Here is a 16,100-nt window from a genome sequence, read left to right as displayed (position 1 = left end):
CGGAGGGGTCCGTGCCTTCAAACAGCCCACTGGGCTCAGTGCAGTGACGTGATTAAGCACCTGGGCCTGGGAATTCTATAGGCCTGGATTTCAGGCTTTGGGAGAGCCTCTTCCCTCCCTGAGCCTGAGCCTCAGCTTCCTCTGGCAAGCGGGCCATGCTGAGAGTTTCATTGTGAAGGTTAAGTGAGAGAATTAATCTAGAACACACGGGACGTAGCAACTTCTAAATAAAGGAAGGGTCCTATGCTCTTGTAAAGAACACAGCAATAGGGAAATGTCCCTCCTGTTCCTTTGTGTTTAGTTTGCGATGACAAACTCTATGGAGCACCTGTAAGACACCAGGGTCTGTACAGAATGTTGGGCACTTTGAAATGAACCAAACAGACCCACAGATGGGAAACACAGACACTGGATGAGTAATTACAGAAGTGGTGAGTTTTCAGACCGGAAGGAATGTGATGGATATATGGGAGGAAGATTTGTCTGTTCCTGGAGTGGAATGGAATGGTCAGACAGAGCTGCCCTGGGACAGTGCCATTAAAGTGATCCTGAGGGGGTGACCCCCAGGTACAGAGGACTCCTGGTACAGCCCTGGCCAAGATTTTGGGAGACTTCTGCCTTTGGGCTAGCCTCTTTTACATATGCTCTTTATCTCCAGGGTGAGGCTCAGTGGGTAGGTGAGAAGAAAAAGAGACAATAAAAATAAGTAGGCAGGAGACTTCTGGGGGTGGGGGTGGGGGGTTAGAAGCCCATTTCAAAGCAAGCCTAGCTGCAGGAAGATAAGAGCACATTAGAGAGGCCAGCTGACCAGGGTTTGAGGGACCGGTGATTACTATGAGGCTCAGGGCAAGCCTCTCCCAGGTCTGGGGCTGGACTTCTCCACGTCTGTAAGAGTGCCCTAGACACCTCATGGGCTCTGCACACTTTCAGTGTCTGCTTCTATGCGTTTATAGCCTTGAGGCAGGCTTATGCTAATTAGATGTAGATTGTGTGCAGGATTGCCCCGTAGCCTTCATCTTGTCACATGGGGATGTGTCCCCTGGGATCAACTTCCAGCAGCACACAGATGGGGCCACTTCAGAAACGCCTCTCCCCGTTTCCTTCACTATGTCTCTATCTTCCTGGACAGCTGTGGGGAGGGACAAGGTGAAGGTGGGGAAGGTGCTCGCGTGTCCTTCGTAGAACAGTGTTCTGTGTCCCTCTGTGGAGATACACAGAGGACAGGGAACCTAAGTATGCAAGGACTGGGATTGACACGAGGCATCAGATTCAGATCAACACCTATTTTTGAGCTCCTTCTGCTTACAAGGAACCATTCTAGCAGTGAACAAAAGAGCTCTTAAATTGTAGGTGGGGATCATTTAATCCAAACTTCTCCTTTTTCAGAGAAGGGAAATGAGGCCCGGCAGCATAAGAGGGGGGGATGGTGTGACTTGTCATCTGGCAAGCTGAGCCTGGATCTCTGGTTCCAGATCCCTGGTTCTGGGCTGGTGAGACAGTGGTGTCTCCCTTCCAGCCCCCTGAAATGTGGCTACTGTTGATTAAATTATTTTCGTACAGAAATAAGTCCCCATCACTATTTTACTCCCCCCACCCCCCACCTTGTTGAAGTTCGGTGATTTCCTTTTGCCACTTATACTCCAGGTAAATATTTCCTTCTGAACTTCTGAAGCCACTGCTTCAAGGTTCTCAGTTCCCTCAATGTGTTTCCTCTGGGTTCCACTGAAAAGCCTCTCTGCCTTTCCTCCCAGCCTCCTGGGGCCAAGCCTCCTCTTAGTCTCCCCGCTCCATGTCCCAGAGTCTGGCCTTTCTCGCTGCTTCTCTCTTCTCTCTCAACTGCACACAGAGGTGGCTTGAGCCTGAGTCCCAAGCCCCAGGAAGGTTCTGAACGGAGGGCACCCTACAGATGTGTAAACATTTTACCTTGCTAACCCAGCTAGCTGCCTTCCAAAGGCAACAGGAAAACCAGGGACTGAGAGCCCCTGGCATAATAAAAAACCTGCAGAGAGAGAGAGAGAAAGAGAGAAAGAGAGAGGGAAAAGGGATCCTGTTTCAGATGTTAATTTTCTCATTAGAAGAATTTCCTGTTGAAGGGGGCGGGGTTAGCCAGGGGAGCAAGAGAAGGTGAGCTCAGTGGTGGGACCAGGGACACCAGAGTGGTGGCTCCGGGGAATGTGGCTCTCACTGATCCCTGTAGCAAGCGGCAACCCATAGATTGGGTAACTCACTCCAAATCCGGAGTCAGAGCTTCAGTTTTGGAGAGGTCAGTGCAGATTTTCACATTCAGCAGCCTGACAGCAGCTCAGGAGATGAGATGTGTGATTTCTAAGTCAGGTTTGTCAGTGGGTTTGAGGAGGACTTGGACGTTTTTGAGGCTTCATTCTATCAGCTCTTGATACATCAGCCAAGATGCCTTCGGGGTGCCTTCTCTCTTTGGCCCTTCTGTATTTTATTTCTAGTCGTTTCCCACATGTCATCATTGACATCGGTCCTAGACCCTCCAGTGTCTTCAAGCTGAACTCACACTGGGACAGCTACCGTGTGCCAAGGACGGCGCCTCCACCGTGTCTGTTAAGTAGGACAGCATGCTTAAAGAGGGATATCGGCAAGAGGATTACGATCTGTAGAAGGGAAGTGATTTTCCCCAGATGTATGGCTAGGAATTGCTTTCATCAGAATTACTTACTCTGAATCCAAAGATCCTGGGTTTTCTATGGTACTAAGAACACACACCTTCTTCTGATTCTCCCTGTCCGTTAGCCATGGAGACATAAATCAGTGCCTTTGATTCTGCTTGTCCTTTTTCCTTCTCCCAGTCTTTCAGGAATCCTTCTTGTGCTCCATCATGAGACACTTACTGAGTGCCTGCTGTAGGCAAGGCATGGTGCAGGGTGCTAGGCACGATATACAGATGGTCCAGCCAGAGTCCTCACTCTCCAGAAGCATCCAGTCTAGGGGGACTCCAGAACCAGAGGACAAGTGTCTAGTTGCCTAAAAGCAAAATGAGTTCAGAGGAGAGAACGGGCATTCCTTACAGGGCTATCACGGAGAGCTTCTAGGAGGAGGTGGTTTCTGTTTTAGCCATTCAGAAACCTGGAAACACAGAAGAGCAGACTTGGGCCAGGTGTGTGAGGGGGACTCCATTCAGTCCCCTCCTTTACCAGGTAGAGAACCAAGACCCAGAGGAGGTATTATTCAGTGCTTCACCCAAGGTTGCCCAGCCAATGAGATGAGAGCAGGTTGACTTTGTGAGGAGACCCCCAGCCATTGCCTGAAGGACTGTTGGACAGGAGTAGGCGGAGGGGTATAGGCAGACTTAGATGCCAGGCCCAAACTGCCATCCACATCAGCTGCTAACAGATCGACATGAGTTCTGAGGCCCCAGTGCTCACAAAGGAGTAAAGACTGTGTGGGCCTCCTCTGTTGATTTTACTGGAAGCTCTCCATGATCGTTTGATGCATGCTGATGGCAGATGCACCCTCAAAGTTATGGTGACCGCAGAAACTCACCAGCTCAAAGTAGGGACCGTCCTTCTAAATGGGCATCTTTTATTCATTCTCATCTCCCTCTCTTTCTCCTCCCACCTGGCCTCGTACATCATCCCACACTTCAAATGCATTCTTAATTAGAAAGTCCTCTTCCTCATCCAACAGCCTGTCTGTGCCAAGGACACTGGGTATATTCCAGAAGGGCTGGGGAATAGGGGTTGGTGAGTATAAAGATACTTTTTGATCCAGAGAGAATCTGCTAAGTGACTTCCTGGGGTTCCCAGAGTAAAGCTAGAGGCGTCAGCCTTGGGACTTTCCCAAACACCCAGCTTGTGGTACCCCCAGGAGGTTGGTGTGTCCCAGATCCCTGGTGGCATTGATGGGGGAGAGAGAGATGCCTGTAGAGTTAGCGCACAGGGTAGTGAATCCCAGGGTCTGGGATCCTCTTACCAGTCAGTTGACCTTAAACCCATCCATTTCCATATCTGCCTCTGTTAACATCACTACTTTAAAAGTGTTACGTGGATGAAATGAATTAACACACGTGTAGACCTTAGTACAATGCTTGACCTGTTGTAGAGGTTTGGAAGATTTTACTTAATGAAGGAGTCCCCAACATCTTTTTATGTTAAGAGAGTGCTTTTCATTTCATTCTTTTATAAATATTAGCATTAGTGTCAGAGAAAAGCAAGCTGAATTGGGTCTCAGGAAATTTGTCAGTGACTCTGTAACCTGACAAATGTCTTTCATTTTCTGGGTCTGAAGTCCCTCACCTGTCGAGTGAAGAAGTTGGAATTGTGATCTTTAAAAACCTTTCTAGCTCAGGAGCGCCTGGGTGGCTCAGTTGGCTAGGCGTCCGACTCTGGGTTTCGGCTCAGATCATGATCTCGAGGTTCATGAGTTTGAGCCCTGTATCAGGGTCTGTGCTGACGGTGCAGAGACTGGTTGGGATTCTGTCCCTCCCTCTCGCTCTGCACCTCCCATTTGCTCTCTCTCCTGGTCAAAATAGACAAATAAACTTAAAAAAAAATGTTTTTTAAAGCTTTCTTGCTCAGATATTAAGCATGCCTGCCTTTCTTTGGGGATGAGTTTCAGGGCTAACCAGGATTCCTATTAGGAGCTAAAAGCGTTAGCTTTGCAGCCCTTGACCCTTGATTCTCTGTGCCAACTTTCCTGATGGCTCACCACCGCTGGCCTTTTGATGACTGCTAATCGTTAACGTGCACTCAAAGTTATGGAGACCGTAGTAGGGGCCATCCTTCTAAATGAGCAACTTCTGTGCATTATCACCACCGCTGACTCTCCTCTCGCCTCCTGTATCATCCCACACTGAAAATACCATCTTAATCACAAAGCCCCCTTACCCATACAGCAGTCTTGCAAAATCGAAGGTGTTCAGATTTCCATTATTATGATTGTTGGTATTTTGTTTAGCTCAACTCCCCATTCTACAACAGAAACCTTTCTTGTAAGTTCCATACTCAAAACCAATACAAGTGAAACTGTTTGGGCTACAGGTTGTGGTGAGCAACCCCCAAAGCCAGCTCACCTGTCCTCTCCGTCCCTCCGGCCCTCAGTGTGCCCGAAGGGTGGTCCCAGAGCCTCCATTAGTAGCTGCTGGCTCTCGCAGAGCACAGTTTGAAAACCGCTGGTCTAGGACATCCTGATATAAGTTTTATCAGGGAGAAATAACTCACCACCACCACCTTCCATCCTTTATTTATTCATCTTTCTCTCTTCGGGCCACATAGGGCTATATGACAAATGTTCATATACCTCGCGTGACCGAGGATGGGTCGTGGGAATTCACACCGTCAGTGACCAAGGCAACAGAGACCCACGCTACTTTTTCTCCCTGAAGACAGACCGGGCCCGGCAGGGGACCACCATCCATGCGTACCGCAGCTACCTCCCAGGCCAGTGGGTACACCTAGCTGCCACCTACGACGGGCGGCTGATGAAGCTCTACGTGAATGGCGCCCAGGTGGCAACCTCCGGGGAGCAGGTGGGCGGCATATTCAGCCCGTTGACCCAGAAGTGTAAAGTGCTCATGCTGGGAGGCAGCGCTCTGAATCACAACTATCGGGGCTATATCGAGCGCTTCAGTCTGTGGAAGGTGGCCAGGACTCAGCGGGAGATACTGTCGGATATGGAAACCCGTGGCCTCCACACGCCTCTACCTCAGCTCCTCCTCCAGGAGAACTGGGACAATGTGAAGCGCGCCTGGTCCCCCATGAAGGATGGCAACATCCCCCAAGTGGAACACAGCGGTGCCCACGGCTTCCTGCTGGACACGAGTCTGGAGCCTCCGTTGTGCGGGCAGACGTTGTGTGACCACACAGAGGTCATCGCCAGCTACAACCAGCTCCCGCGATTCCGCCGGCCCAAGGTGGTGCGTTACCGCGTGGTCAACCTCTACGACGACAGCCGCGAGAACCCCACGGTGAGCCGCCAGCAGATTGACTTCCAGCACCGGCAGCTGGCCGAGGCCTTCAAGCATTACAACATCTCCTGGGAGCTGGAGGTGCTGGAGGTGAGCAACTCCTCCCTGCGCCACCGCCTCGTGCTGGCCAACTGTGACATCAGCAAGATCGGGGATGAGAACTGCGACCCCGAGTGCAACCACACGCTGACCGGCCACGACGGCGGGGACTGCCGCCACCTACGCCACCCCGCCTTCGTGAAGAAGCAGCACAACAGGGTGTGTGACATGGACTGCAACTATGAACGGTTCAACTTTGACGGCGGAGAGTGTTGTGACCCCGAGATCACCGACGTCACCAAGACTTGCTTCGACCCCGACTCTCCGCACAGGTAAGGCCTGCGGGGCAGGCGATGCCCGGCTGCCACCTGACTTGTCCCCCATTGTGTAGGTGAGGCACCTGAGGCCCCTAGGGGGTGTGGAATTTTCCAGTTCACACAGCGGTTTCATGACCGAGGCCAGCCCCTCACTCAGTTCTCATGGGAGTGCTACGCAAGGATGGCCCATCACGACGGTATTTGCTGAGCCCCCACCACGGGCTAAGAAGGAAGGCTCAACCCGGTCTTCTCAAAGGGCACAGAGTCTAAACTGGGTGATGTAGGGCCGAGTACCAGTAGCTGCCATCATGTATGTGGCACCGTGGGGTGCAGCGCGTTAGCCACGTGCGGTCGCCAGCCACACGCGACTGTTGATGGGGAAATTAGCCGAGACTAAATAAAGTTAAAATCTGTCCTGAGTCCCGTTAGCCACCTTTCAAGTACTCAGCAGCCTTGTGGGCTGGTAGCTACCGTGCTGGACAGACCAGTATGGAACACCCTTCCCAGCAGAACATTCATCCTGTCGCACCGAGCTGGCAAAGCGGGGATCAGCTTGGTTGCACGGCCCGGGTTCAGGTCTCGGCGATACTGTTTCCTCACTTTGTGGCCCCTTAGACGCTACGTCTTCCTCTGTGAAGTGGGAATAAGAACAGCACCTGCTTTGTCCGGCTGCTCTGAGGGTTGAGGGGGGCTCTCAAAGCGTTGTCCCTCTCACGGTGTCTCTCCCATTAGCTCTCGGTAAGCGTATTTGTCATGACTTGTGTAATGGAAGATGGTGCGTGCTGTGCTTAGGGAGTGCCAAGCGAGATCAAAGAGGAAAAAAAAGACTGGCTTTCAGCTTGAATATCTCTGGGAGAGCTTAGGTACAGTTTGGACAACCGAGGTTGGGTTGGGGGAGAAAGGAGGGCACAGGGCAGATGGATTTTATCTCCTGCTGAGAAGAGGGTGGGAATGGGAAGCTCGTGTCTGAGGCCTCACTCAGCGTCCACTTGCACTAGCAACCCTGGCCAGCAACCCCAAAGAAAAGCCCGAAGGGGAACCCGTGGGTGATCTGTATTCAGTAGGGGACCCGGAGGAACTAGTTCCAAGCCAGAGAGACTGTCACCCTCCACTTTCCTGATTGCCCAGATCCACGCTGAACTTTTCCATTCTGTCTAGCACACAGGACCCTGGACTTGCTGAGAGCTCCAGCACATTTGCCGACCTCTGCAGGCTTTCTGCTGACTCTTCTCTTTAGGTCTCTCTCAAAAGAGCGAGGGCCTCCCGTGCACAGACAAAATACCTACGTGCAAAGGAATGACGATACTGGCAGGAGAATGTCGTGCCTGGCAGCAGGCCAGAAAGCACGTCAGCTCAGCCTGCTGGCACCAGGCAGGCCCTCGACTCTCACCTCGGTCCACAGACATGAGCGGCCCAGGTGGGAAGAAGCCTTGATGTGTGGCTGGTTCCTTCCTGGTCACAATGTGTTCTCATCTCTGCTCTCATTTGAGCTTTGACAGAATTTGACAAAGAAGGCAAGACAGGGGTTAGTATTTGCATTTGACTGATCGGGAGATAGAGGACATTAATGGGTGAAATGACTCAGCCAAGGTCATGGGTCAGGAGAGTCATTCAGCTAAGGCACAAATGCAAGTCTCTGAGATTAAGGCAGTGTGTGCCCTACGGAGCTGGATGCCCAGGCAGAGTGGGCATGGAGGAGGGTGAAGGGCCACGAGTAGCTGGAAGTTATTCACCCAATTTTTCTTTCTCTCTTTCTTTGTTTCTTTGTTTCTTTCTGTCTTTCATTCATTCAAACCCTGTTTCTTCAGCAGGTGCCAGGAAGGTGGGTACTCTTAGCCCTGTTTTGCTGAAGGAAACCCAGGATTCAGAATGACATAGGGGTTTAGCCAAGGTTACTCAGCAAATAAATGGAGAGCTTAGATTCCAATCCAGATCTAATGACTCGAACGCTCCCACTGAAGGAGGGTATTTTTAAGCCTAAGGAACAGTAAGAGGCAGAGTTGAAGGGCAGAGGTGACAGACAGGGTAGCTTCACTAAAGCCTTGGGAAAAAACTGCTGAGTTGATTGGGTCAGGACCGAGGGCAGCTGGCCTTTGTGGCGGGTGAGCTGTCCTGGTACGGAGGGGCCGTGGGGCCCCAGGTCCCAGATACTTCATGATCAGCAGACAGAGCTGGCAGCCTCCAACGGCCTCCTCTTTTCTAAGTCACGGGACTGCCTGCCCAGAATGTCTGTGAGCAGCCGTGTGCCAACTCTGTGACCACTCACGCCACGGCCCGTTTGTTTGCTGGCTGGGAAGGTCATGTGCCCTGGGTGGGGCCCACCAGGCAATGTGTCCTCTTCTGACGGGCCGAGGCGGGGGTACACAGCATTCTGGCTGTATCAGCTCTCCTGTGTGCAGAGAGAAACCTGTGGAGGTTTGCAGAGAGATATTTGCTTTGTGACTTTAAAAAAAAGGGAGGGAGGGAAGGAGGGAGGAAGAAAGAATGAGGAAAGGAAGGAAGGCAGGAGGAAAGGAAGGAGGGAAGGAAGGAAGGCAGTGCAATATAAGGCAGGGAAGGAAGGAAGGATGCCTGCAATATAAGCAGTGAACATTTAATAGTATCTAGGTGATTTCTAATAAAGAGCTGAACTTCATTCTCTCTCTCTCTCCTCTCTCTTTTTCTTTCTTAATGAGTAAACGCAATAAAACTATTTAATACTTATCAATCTATGGTAAAGGACCAAGTTTTTTCTCCTATATGTTGCAAGCTGATCCCTTTGATATGTGCAGGAAAAAAGTGAATCAATGTAAAATGAAACCACAGGAATGTCATTGTCAGAATTCTTGAAAAGTTTCTGAATGTGTACTCTCCATTTCTGTTCCCAGTGCACCATAGACTGGTAAGCAGTACCTACTTTGAGTAGCACTGATTAAAATACACCATTCTGACAATTTAATGTAACAATTCCCTTGAGTAAAATAAGATTTTTTTTTTTTCCCCCAGTAATGCAGCTGGGCAGATCAGTGTACTCTAGGAAAGAGTACCATTTCTTGTAACACATTTAGATGCCCTTACGTCATAGTCCTTGGACCCCTTAGTCCGTGTTCTCATGGATTCACGTGCTGTGGGGGAGCAACTAATCCTAGCAGAGGGCTGCACAAGTTACCAGAATTGTGCCCAATGTCAGACCTAGAAACATGCTGACAGATCATTGGTCCACATCCCTTATCCTCCCATGGAGGGAAACTGAGAGCTCACCCTATCCATTAGTGGTCAAGCTAGGGTTAAGGTTGCTCTAGATTTCTGACTCCTGGTCATCTGCCATGGCACAGCCACCCAGCGTAGCCTTGACATCTTCGCAGCCACAGATACCTGCCCCCTCACATTGTATCCTCACTCTCTTCTCAATTATCACCCAAAGAGCTTGGGATTACGAAGTGCTTGAATGAGTGAGTTTAGAAGAGAATTAGATAATGGCCTTGGGGTTCCGTGGGCCCCTGTAGAACTATTAGAGCTACATTAGCAGCTAGTGTTCTTTATTAAGAGGCCATAATAAAAGCAGTCAATTGAAGATGTGCACAGAGAGAGGGGCTGGACAGTGAGTGGCCAGGATATAACTTCAAATGGTAATATCATAACCGTTTGAAGATGGTTGGCCTGGATGAGAAAATTCTCACAGGGCCATGACTCTAGGGCCATGTGGCATGAACCTCATGTCCCCAGAGGCCTGTCCTGTGGGAAAGGGAGCAGAATTGCTCTGTATGGTTTCTAAGCCCTGGCCAGGACCAGAGTGGGAGGCAGCTTGGAGCTGAGTAACAGATGATGTCCTCCCCCCTCAGAATGGTCCTCCCAGGGGAGGGCCCTGTCACCTGAGGCACACACAGTGAGGATTATGACAGTGCTGTAGAAAGTAGCCTTGTTGGTCTTGAGGTGGAGTATGGCACAGCCCGACTTTTTGCTGATATCTTTCTCCAAATCGTGTTATGGAACCACGTGGTTGTAGACATTTATCGGGTATGAGCACCTCTGTCAGGCTCTCTGTTGTTCACTGGGGATGCTTCAGTGAGTGGGGCACATTCCTCCCCATTGAGGGGCTTCCACTTTGCTGGGGGGTCATATTCAAACATAAGAAATTCTGATCCATGACAACAACACACAGTGGGACAGGAGTTCTGCGAGGCAGAGATCTGCTCTGACTAGGGAAACAAGGCAGGGGTGGCTAGTGGAGGCATGATTTGGGGGGCATCTGGGGCCAGGCAGCACGTTCAGAGGTAGAGATGCAGCCTGCGTAGGTCAGGTCCTGGCAGGAAACAGGTGACACATTCAGACAGAACAATTAAGGAAAGTTGAAGGAGGGGGTAATTTGAAGGAGAGGCTATTTATAACAGGGTAGGCAGGGTTTAGGACAATCTCCAAGGCCAGGGTCAGCAACAGAGCAGGGAGCCATTTCTATCCTTGGCCTGGAGGAGCAAGAAGAGAGAGTAGTTTTGGAACATAAGAGAGGGGATGTGTGTGGAAGACTCCTGGGCAGCTGCAGTGACTCTCCATAAAGAGGGGTAGCCAGCCTACTGTGGCCCCCAGGCAAGAAGGGAGCCAGGAGAGTAACTTCTCCGTTGACATTCTCTTCTGCCTTCTAGTCTTCTGCTAGTGCTTCCCACTAGGGACTGAAACTAGAAGTCACAGAGCAAAGGAACCCATAGAGGCACCCCAAAGAAGCCAACCTCCAAGGGCACAGAGCAGGGAGGAGAGGGATGGGCAGTGGATGTGGAGGAGCAAACAGCATTCCCAGAACACAGAGAAAGTCCATGCAGAGGGGAAAAGACAAGCAAGAGGACAGGATGGGAGGAAGGGCTTGGAGAATAAGGAGTCATCGGTATAACTGGGACCCAGACCATAAGCAGAATAGGGTCTGCTTTATCTCATGACAAACTCTAATATCAGGCTAAATCCTTCCTTCCTGCCTCCTCTCTTTCTTCATCCCCTCCCCTCCCCTCCCCCCCACTCCTCTCCCCTCCCCTCCCTACCCTTTCCCTCTCCTCTCTACCCCTCTCCCCCTTCCCTTCCCTTCCCTTCCCTTCCCTTCCCTTCCCTTCCCTTCCCTCCCCTCCCCTCCCCTCCCCTCCCCTCCCCTTCCCTTCCTTTCCCTTCCTTCCCTCCCTCATTTTTTTTCTTCTTTTCCTCTCCCAGTAAATATTTGTCTAATGCTCCCTCTGTGCCAGCCCAGTCCCTGCCTTTGGACCTCACCATCTAGTGGAAAAGACAGACAAGAAAGCATGCCATTGTAATCATGGGTGTGAACGAAGGATCCCCAGTGTCAGCCAGGAAGAGCAGTCTGTGTGAGCAGTAAAAATTTTTCTATTAGACCAACCATTTAGAAAAAGACATTCCATTGAACTTGGCCATTCTCTACAGTAGTGGAGACGAGCCAGGGAGGCAGAACTTCATCTGCAGCCATTAGAGATGTCTCCTAACAAGTTAGAATGCACTTCACATGCCTTCTTATAGCTAAACTGGAAAACCTGGATACTAAGGGAAACCCCTAGTATCAGGAACCCCAGGGGCAATTGACACTTTGGGCTGCATGCACCCCACCGGGAGAGTATATTGCCACAAGCCTGCTGAGTTTCTATTTGGACCCTGTAAACTGCAAGCTATATAGCACAGTTAGGTGAACTTGACCTTTGTGAATATCGATTCATATGCAATAGGACAAATAGAAAAAGACTTCCCTTGCACACTGTTGGCTCATAGGGAAACATTTTTGTTGCCTCCCCCTTATTGTTATTTTTAATGGAACAAGGGCATTCCCCTGGGGCCATGTTATTTTTTTTGGATATGAGCTGACATTGCTAGAAATCTTTGGAATGGACTGTAGTAAGCCTTGAGGCAGGCTCTTCAACCCCTCTGCTGGCACTATAGTTCTCACTGTCTTCCCCCACCCCTTGTCAGAGACCGTTAAATGATTTGCCCTCATATGTTGGGGTCTCTTACCTCTTTTCTGGGATGATCTCATGGAACATACACTTCCTTCTCCCAGGTTCTCCCCAAATCTGGAAAAGTTGCATGGAATCAGAGATTCTCTGAGCTAAAAGGAGCAGTGGTAAGGTTCAGCCCTCTCTTGCTATAGATGAGGAGGCCAAGCTCCCAGGTGGGGCCAGCACTGACCCAGGTCTCCCAGTGAAAGTGAGGCCAACCTGAGAGCAAGATCCAGGGTCTCATCTCTTTATCCCAGGGCATTTCCACCCTCCTACATTACCATGATATCTTAGAAGCTGGGGATTCAAAACTTGGAAAAGTTCTCTTTAGCATGGTCATGTTCATACCCGTCATCCGTATTTTGCTAAGATGCTTTAATATCGAGGGCACTGCAGTAATGCCCTAGAGATCCAATGTGTAATCTGTGTCCTGAAGGTGCTTATATTCTGTGGTTTTATGACATTTTGTTACAGTCATTCAAGAGATGGCAAGAAGGTGGATGATTAATTTACCAGCGAACCACACAGACGATAAGGCTTGCATGAACTCTGAGAAAAGGCAGGATCCCTGTGGTTTGGAGAAGTTAGAAAAGGTTTTCTGGTAGAGGAGGTCTACAAACAGACCTCTAGAATTAACAGACTTTGTAATGACAGAAAAGAACAAAGAGATTGAGGTGGGAAGGTGATGGGAAGATTTAAGGAAGAGGTAACTCTACTTGGAATTTCATGCAGTTCAATGTCATGATTTGTTCTTCCGGCCCTAGAGCTCTAAGAATCAGACTAATGTAGAATGAAAATAGCATTCCAGGGAAATAGATTCTAGCCCTGGCCCAGCAGTGTCTTAGCTATGCAATCTTGGGCAAGTCTCATAATCTCCTTGAGCCTCTGTTTCCACATCTATGGAAAGGGAATGATAATAATATCTGACCGCCTGGATCATGTGATTGCCTTGAGGGTCACATAAAATAATATCCAAGCAAGAGTTCTGGGAAGAGTTAACCAGCACGCGGATGAAAGAGGGCTTTGTTATTTGTTCAGTAACTTTGTTCATTCTTTTCCAGTAATCGTGTAAGAGAAATTGCTTGGAATTTTATAATCAGAATATCAGCGTTTATTTAATGTGACTAATATTCATTAAAGCAATAACAGGAGTCAGGCCTGGTATGGTGGAAAAGTGATATGTGTTGGAGACTGACCAGGGTTTGTATCCTGGTTCCACTCTTCATTAACTGTCTGACCTTGGCTCGTTTCTCAATAAGAGTTGCTGGTTTCTCATCTGTGAAAATTGGGTGAGAACAGCACTCCAACAGGGCATCAAGAAACTTACATGGAGTCATCTGTATGAAATGCCTGGTAGATTGTGTGGCACACAGTAGGTGCAAAAAATTCCCTCCCTTCTCATGTGCACACACAGACTCCTCTTCGCATTGTTTGATGGAGACTGACTTTCCACAGGCTCATAAAAAAAGGCCTGGATGAAACTGCTGGATGCACATTGAGGGCATTTACACAGATTACTTTCATTCTTAAAATACTAATTTTTTTTTTTTTTTAGTACTGGCCACAGAATTGGTATTTTTAAATAAAGACCATGTAACATACCAAACTTCTTGAGCTTGCACACTAATTTATTTTTGAAACAACCCAAATGTCTCACCATGTTAGAGGATATGTTTCCACATGGAATGACCCCAGGCATTGTTGGGATTGGTTACAATGGGTGATGTACCCCTTTGATTGAGGTTCCAAGAGTTTTTGACCATCTCCAGCCCACATGCCTGCTTGGGTGTAGATGCAGGAACATGCACACACATTCAGGCCACGTGGACACATATGGTCCCATTCTCTCAGCTTTGGTCCAAGTTCCCTTCATGCTTTTCATCTAAGCAAAGTCTGCCTTTACTCACGTCCCATCTGTGACTCTGTGCACAGGTGAATTTGGTCTTTGAGAGCAGGAGAGAGGGGCAAATGGAGTGAAGAGAACTGCTTGTGACCCCTCCACAGGATGTTAAGAAGGAACTCAGGGGGCACCTGGGTGGCTCAGTTTGTTAAGAATCTGACTCTTGATTTTGGCTCAGGGCATGATCTCATGGTTAGTGTGTTTGAGCCCCATGTTAGGCTCTTTGCTGACAGAGCAGAGCCTGCTTGGAATTCTTTCTCTCTCCCTCTGTCTCTTCCCCTCCCCATGTTCCATCTCTCTCTCAAAATAAATAAAGTAAACATTAAAAAAATTTTTAAAAAGAAGAAGAAGGGGCTCAAAACAGGGACCAGTGAGTAGCTGTGTGGGGTCAGTATAGCCTCGCAAATAAATAAGAATATGAGTTTTGGAGACTGAGCATACTTGAAATCAAGCCACTTAACGTCTCTGTGACCTTGAACAAGTCTCTAGCTTTTATCAAAGCCTCAGATACCTCCTCTGTAAAGTCGGTGATGAAAGTACCACAGTCTATGGCATTGAGTGGTTCAGAGGATTCAGTGACATGATATAGGGGTCAACCCTTACAACAGCACCTGCCACTTACTGAGCACTCAAAATAACAGTGGTGGTTGTTTGGGGGATTTTCCATCTCTGGAGAATCTTCTGACCTTCCTACACACATATTCCCTAATTCCCAGCCCCCTCTGGATCCTGAGTCTTTCCTTTGGGCTGGAGTGGGGGTCCAACACAAACTAATCCCACTCTTCTACCAAAGGCCCTTTTACTTTGGCTCCTGTAGGTTCCATATTTAATAGATTTTCTTTACTCCAAAAACCCTGCACATATTAAATGATAACGTATTCCTTGTCCCAGGCAGCACACCGCAGTAAGTTTAGGCATCTCCAGCGTAAAGCAGAGGCACATCTGGGATTCCAGGATGGGACTCACTCTGTGGTTCTCGCACATGCTAGGGAAGGAGCTGGAAGTCAAGAGGGCTCCCCTAAGGCGCTCAGGACCTCACCAAGCCACATAAGACGCAGCACTAGGTGTCGGCTGGCCCCCTGCTCTTACCACAGCAGGACCTCTGTCAAGTTTACAGGTGAAAGTTGGAGATGCTTTTGTGTCACCCCTTTTCCTAGTTGTGTATTTCCATTTCCAGCTCCCTGGACAGACAGCAGCGCTTGATAACCTCTTGAGGGCCCCAGTGGGAGGCAGCTGGGGTTTTTCCACCCTGGGTGTCCATCCACTGGTGACACTGACCACTCATGACAGCCTCTGCTTGGCCAGACGTCCTTCCACAGGGGGAAACAAAGTGGTGGGGGTGTGAGAGAGGGTGGAATGGACAGACACCAGGACATTTTGCTTTAGTGAAACGCATTTCCTTAATTGACCACAGCTCGGCTTGTACCTGCAAGCTCACAGCTGGCCGATTTTCTACCTTCCCGAAAGAGGACTTCCACACCCCCACTCTTGTTTTCTGGAAACACAAAACTAGTGTGTGTACAGCCGTGCCTTTTGCTCACAGTTTGTTTACCCAAGTCCAACAGGCTCCCGTTTTCCTGTTTTGTTTTGTTTTGTTTTGTTATGTTTTAAGAGGCATGTTTTCTTGTGTCCTTTCCTCTGTGCCTGTCTTTCTTTCTTTCTTTCTTTCTTTCTTTCTTTCTTTCTTTCTTTCTTTCTCTCTCTCTCTCTCTCTCTCTTTCTTTCTTTCTTTTTTTCTTTCTTTCTTTCTTTCTCTTTTCCATGTGCTAAGTTGTTTTGGTGATCTGGTGGTGAAGGGCAGAGGGTAAGGAGAATATTGTCTCCATTTCAGGTGTCTGGTGTAGGTGATTCTAGCCCTTTTTGAGTTCAGACAGACAGCACACCTCTTAGCCTTGAGCCTGAATCCTGACTCCCAAACTATTTTTGTGGCCACGGAGGACAACAGTGAGTGTCTA

At 49.1% G+C, this 16,100-nt stretch overlaps 1 protein-coding gene across 1 annotated transcript in view; it reads left to right on the top strand.

Moving 5' to 3' along the window:
- PAPPA (pappalysin 1) overlaps positions 1-16,100 on the top strand; it is a 242,650-nt gene that overhangs the window by 27,320 nt on the left and 199,230 nt on the right. The window contains exon 2 of the mRNA XM_047831114.1: positions 5,241-6,303. Within this exon, the coding sequence (XP_047687070.1) occupies positions 5,241-6,303 (1,063 nt within the window). The remainder of the gene's footprint in view (positions 1-5,240; positions 6,304-16,100) is intronic.

This window comes from Prionailurus viverrinus, chromosome D4 (genome assembly GCF_022837055.1).
Source record: "Prionailurus viverrinus isolate Anna chromosome D4, UM_Priviv_1.0, whole genome shotgun sequence".
NCBI lineage: Eukaryota > Metazoa > Chordata > Mammalia > Carnivora > Felidae > Prionailurus > Prionailurus viverrinus.
Note: the sequence above shows the minus strand (reverse complement) of the source record. Positions and strands in the feature narration are given on the sequence as shown.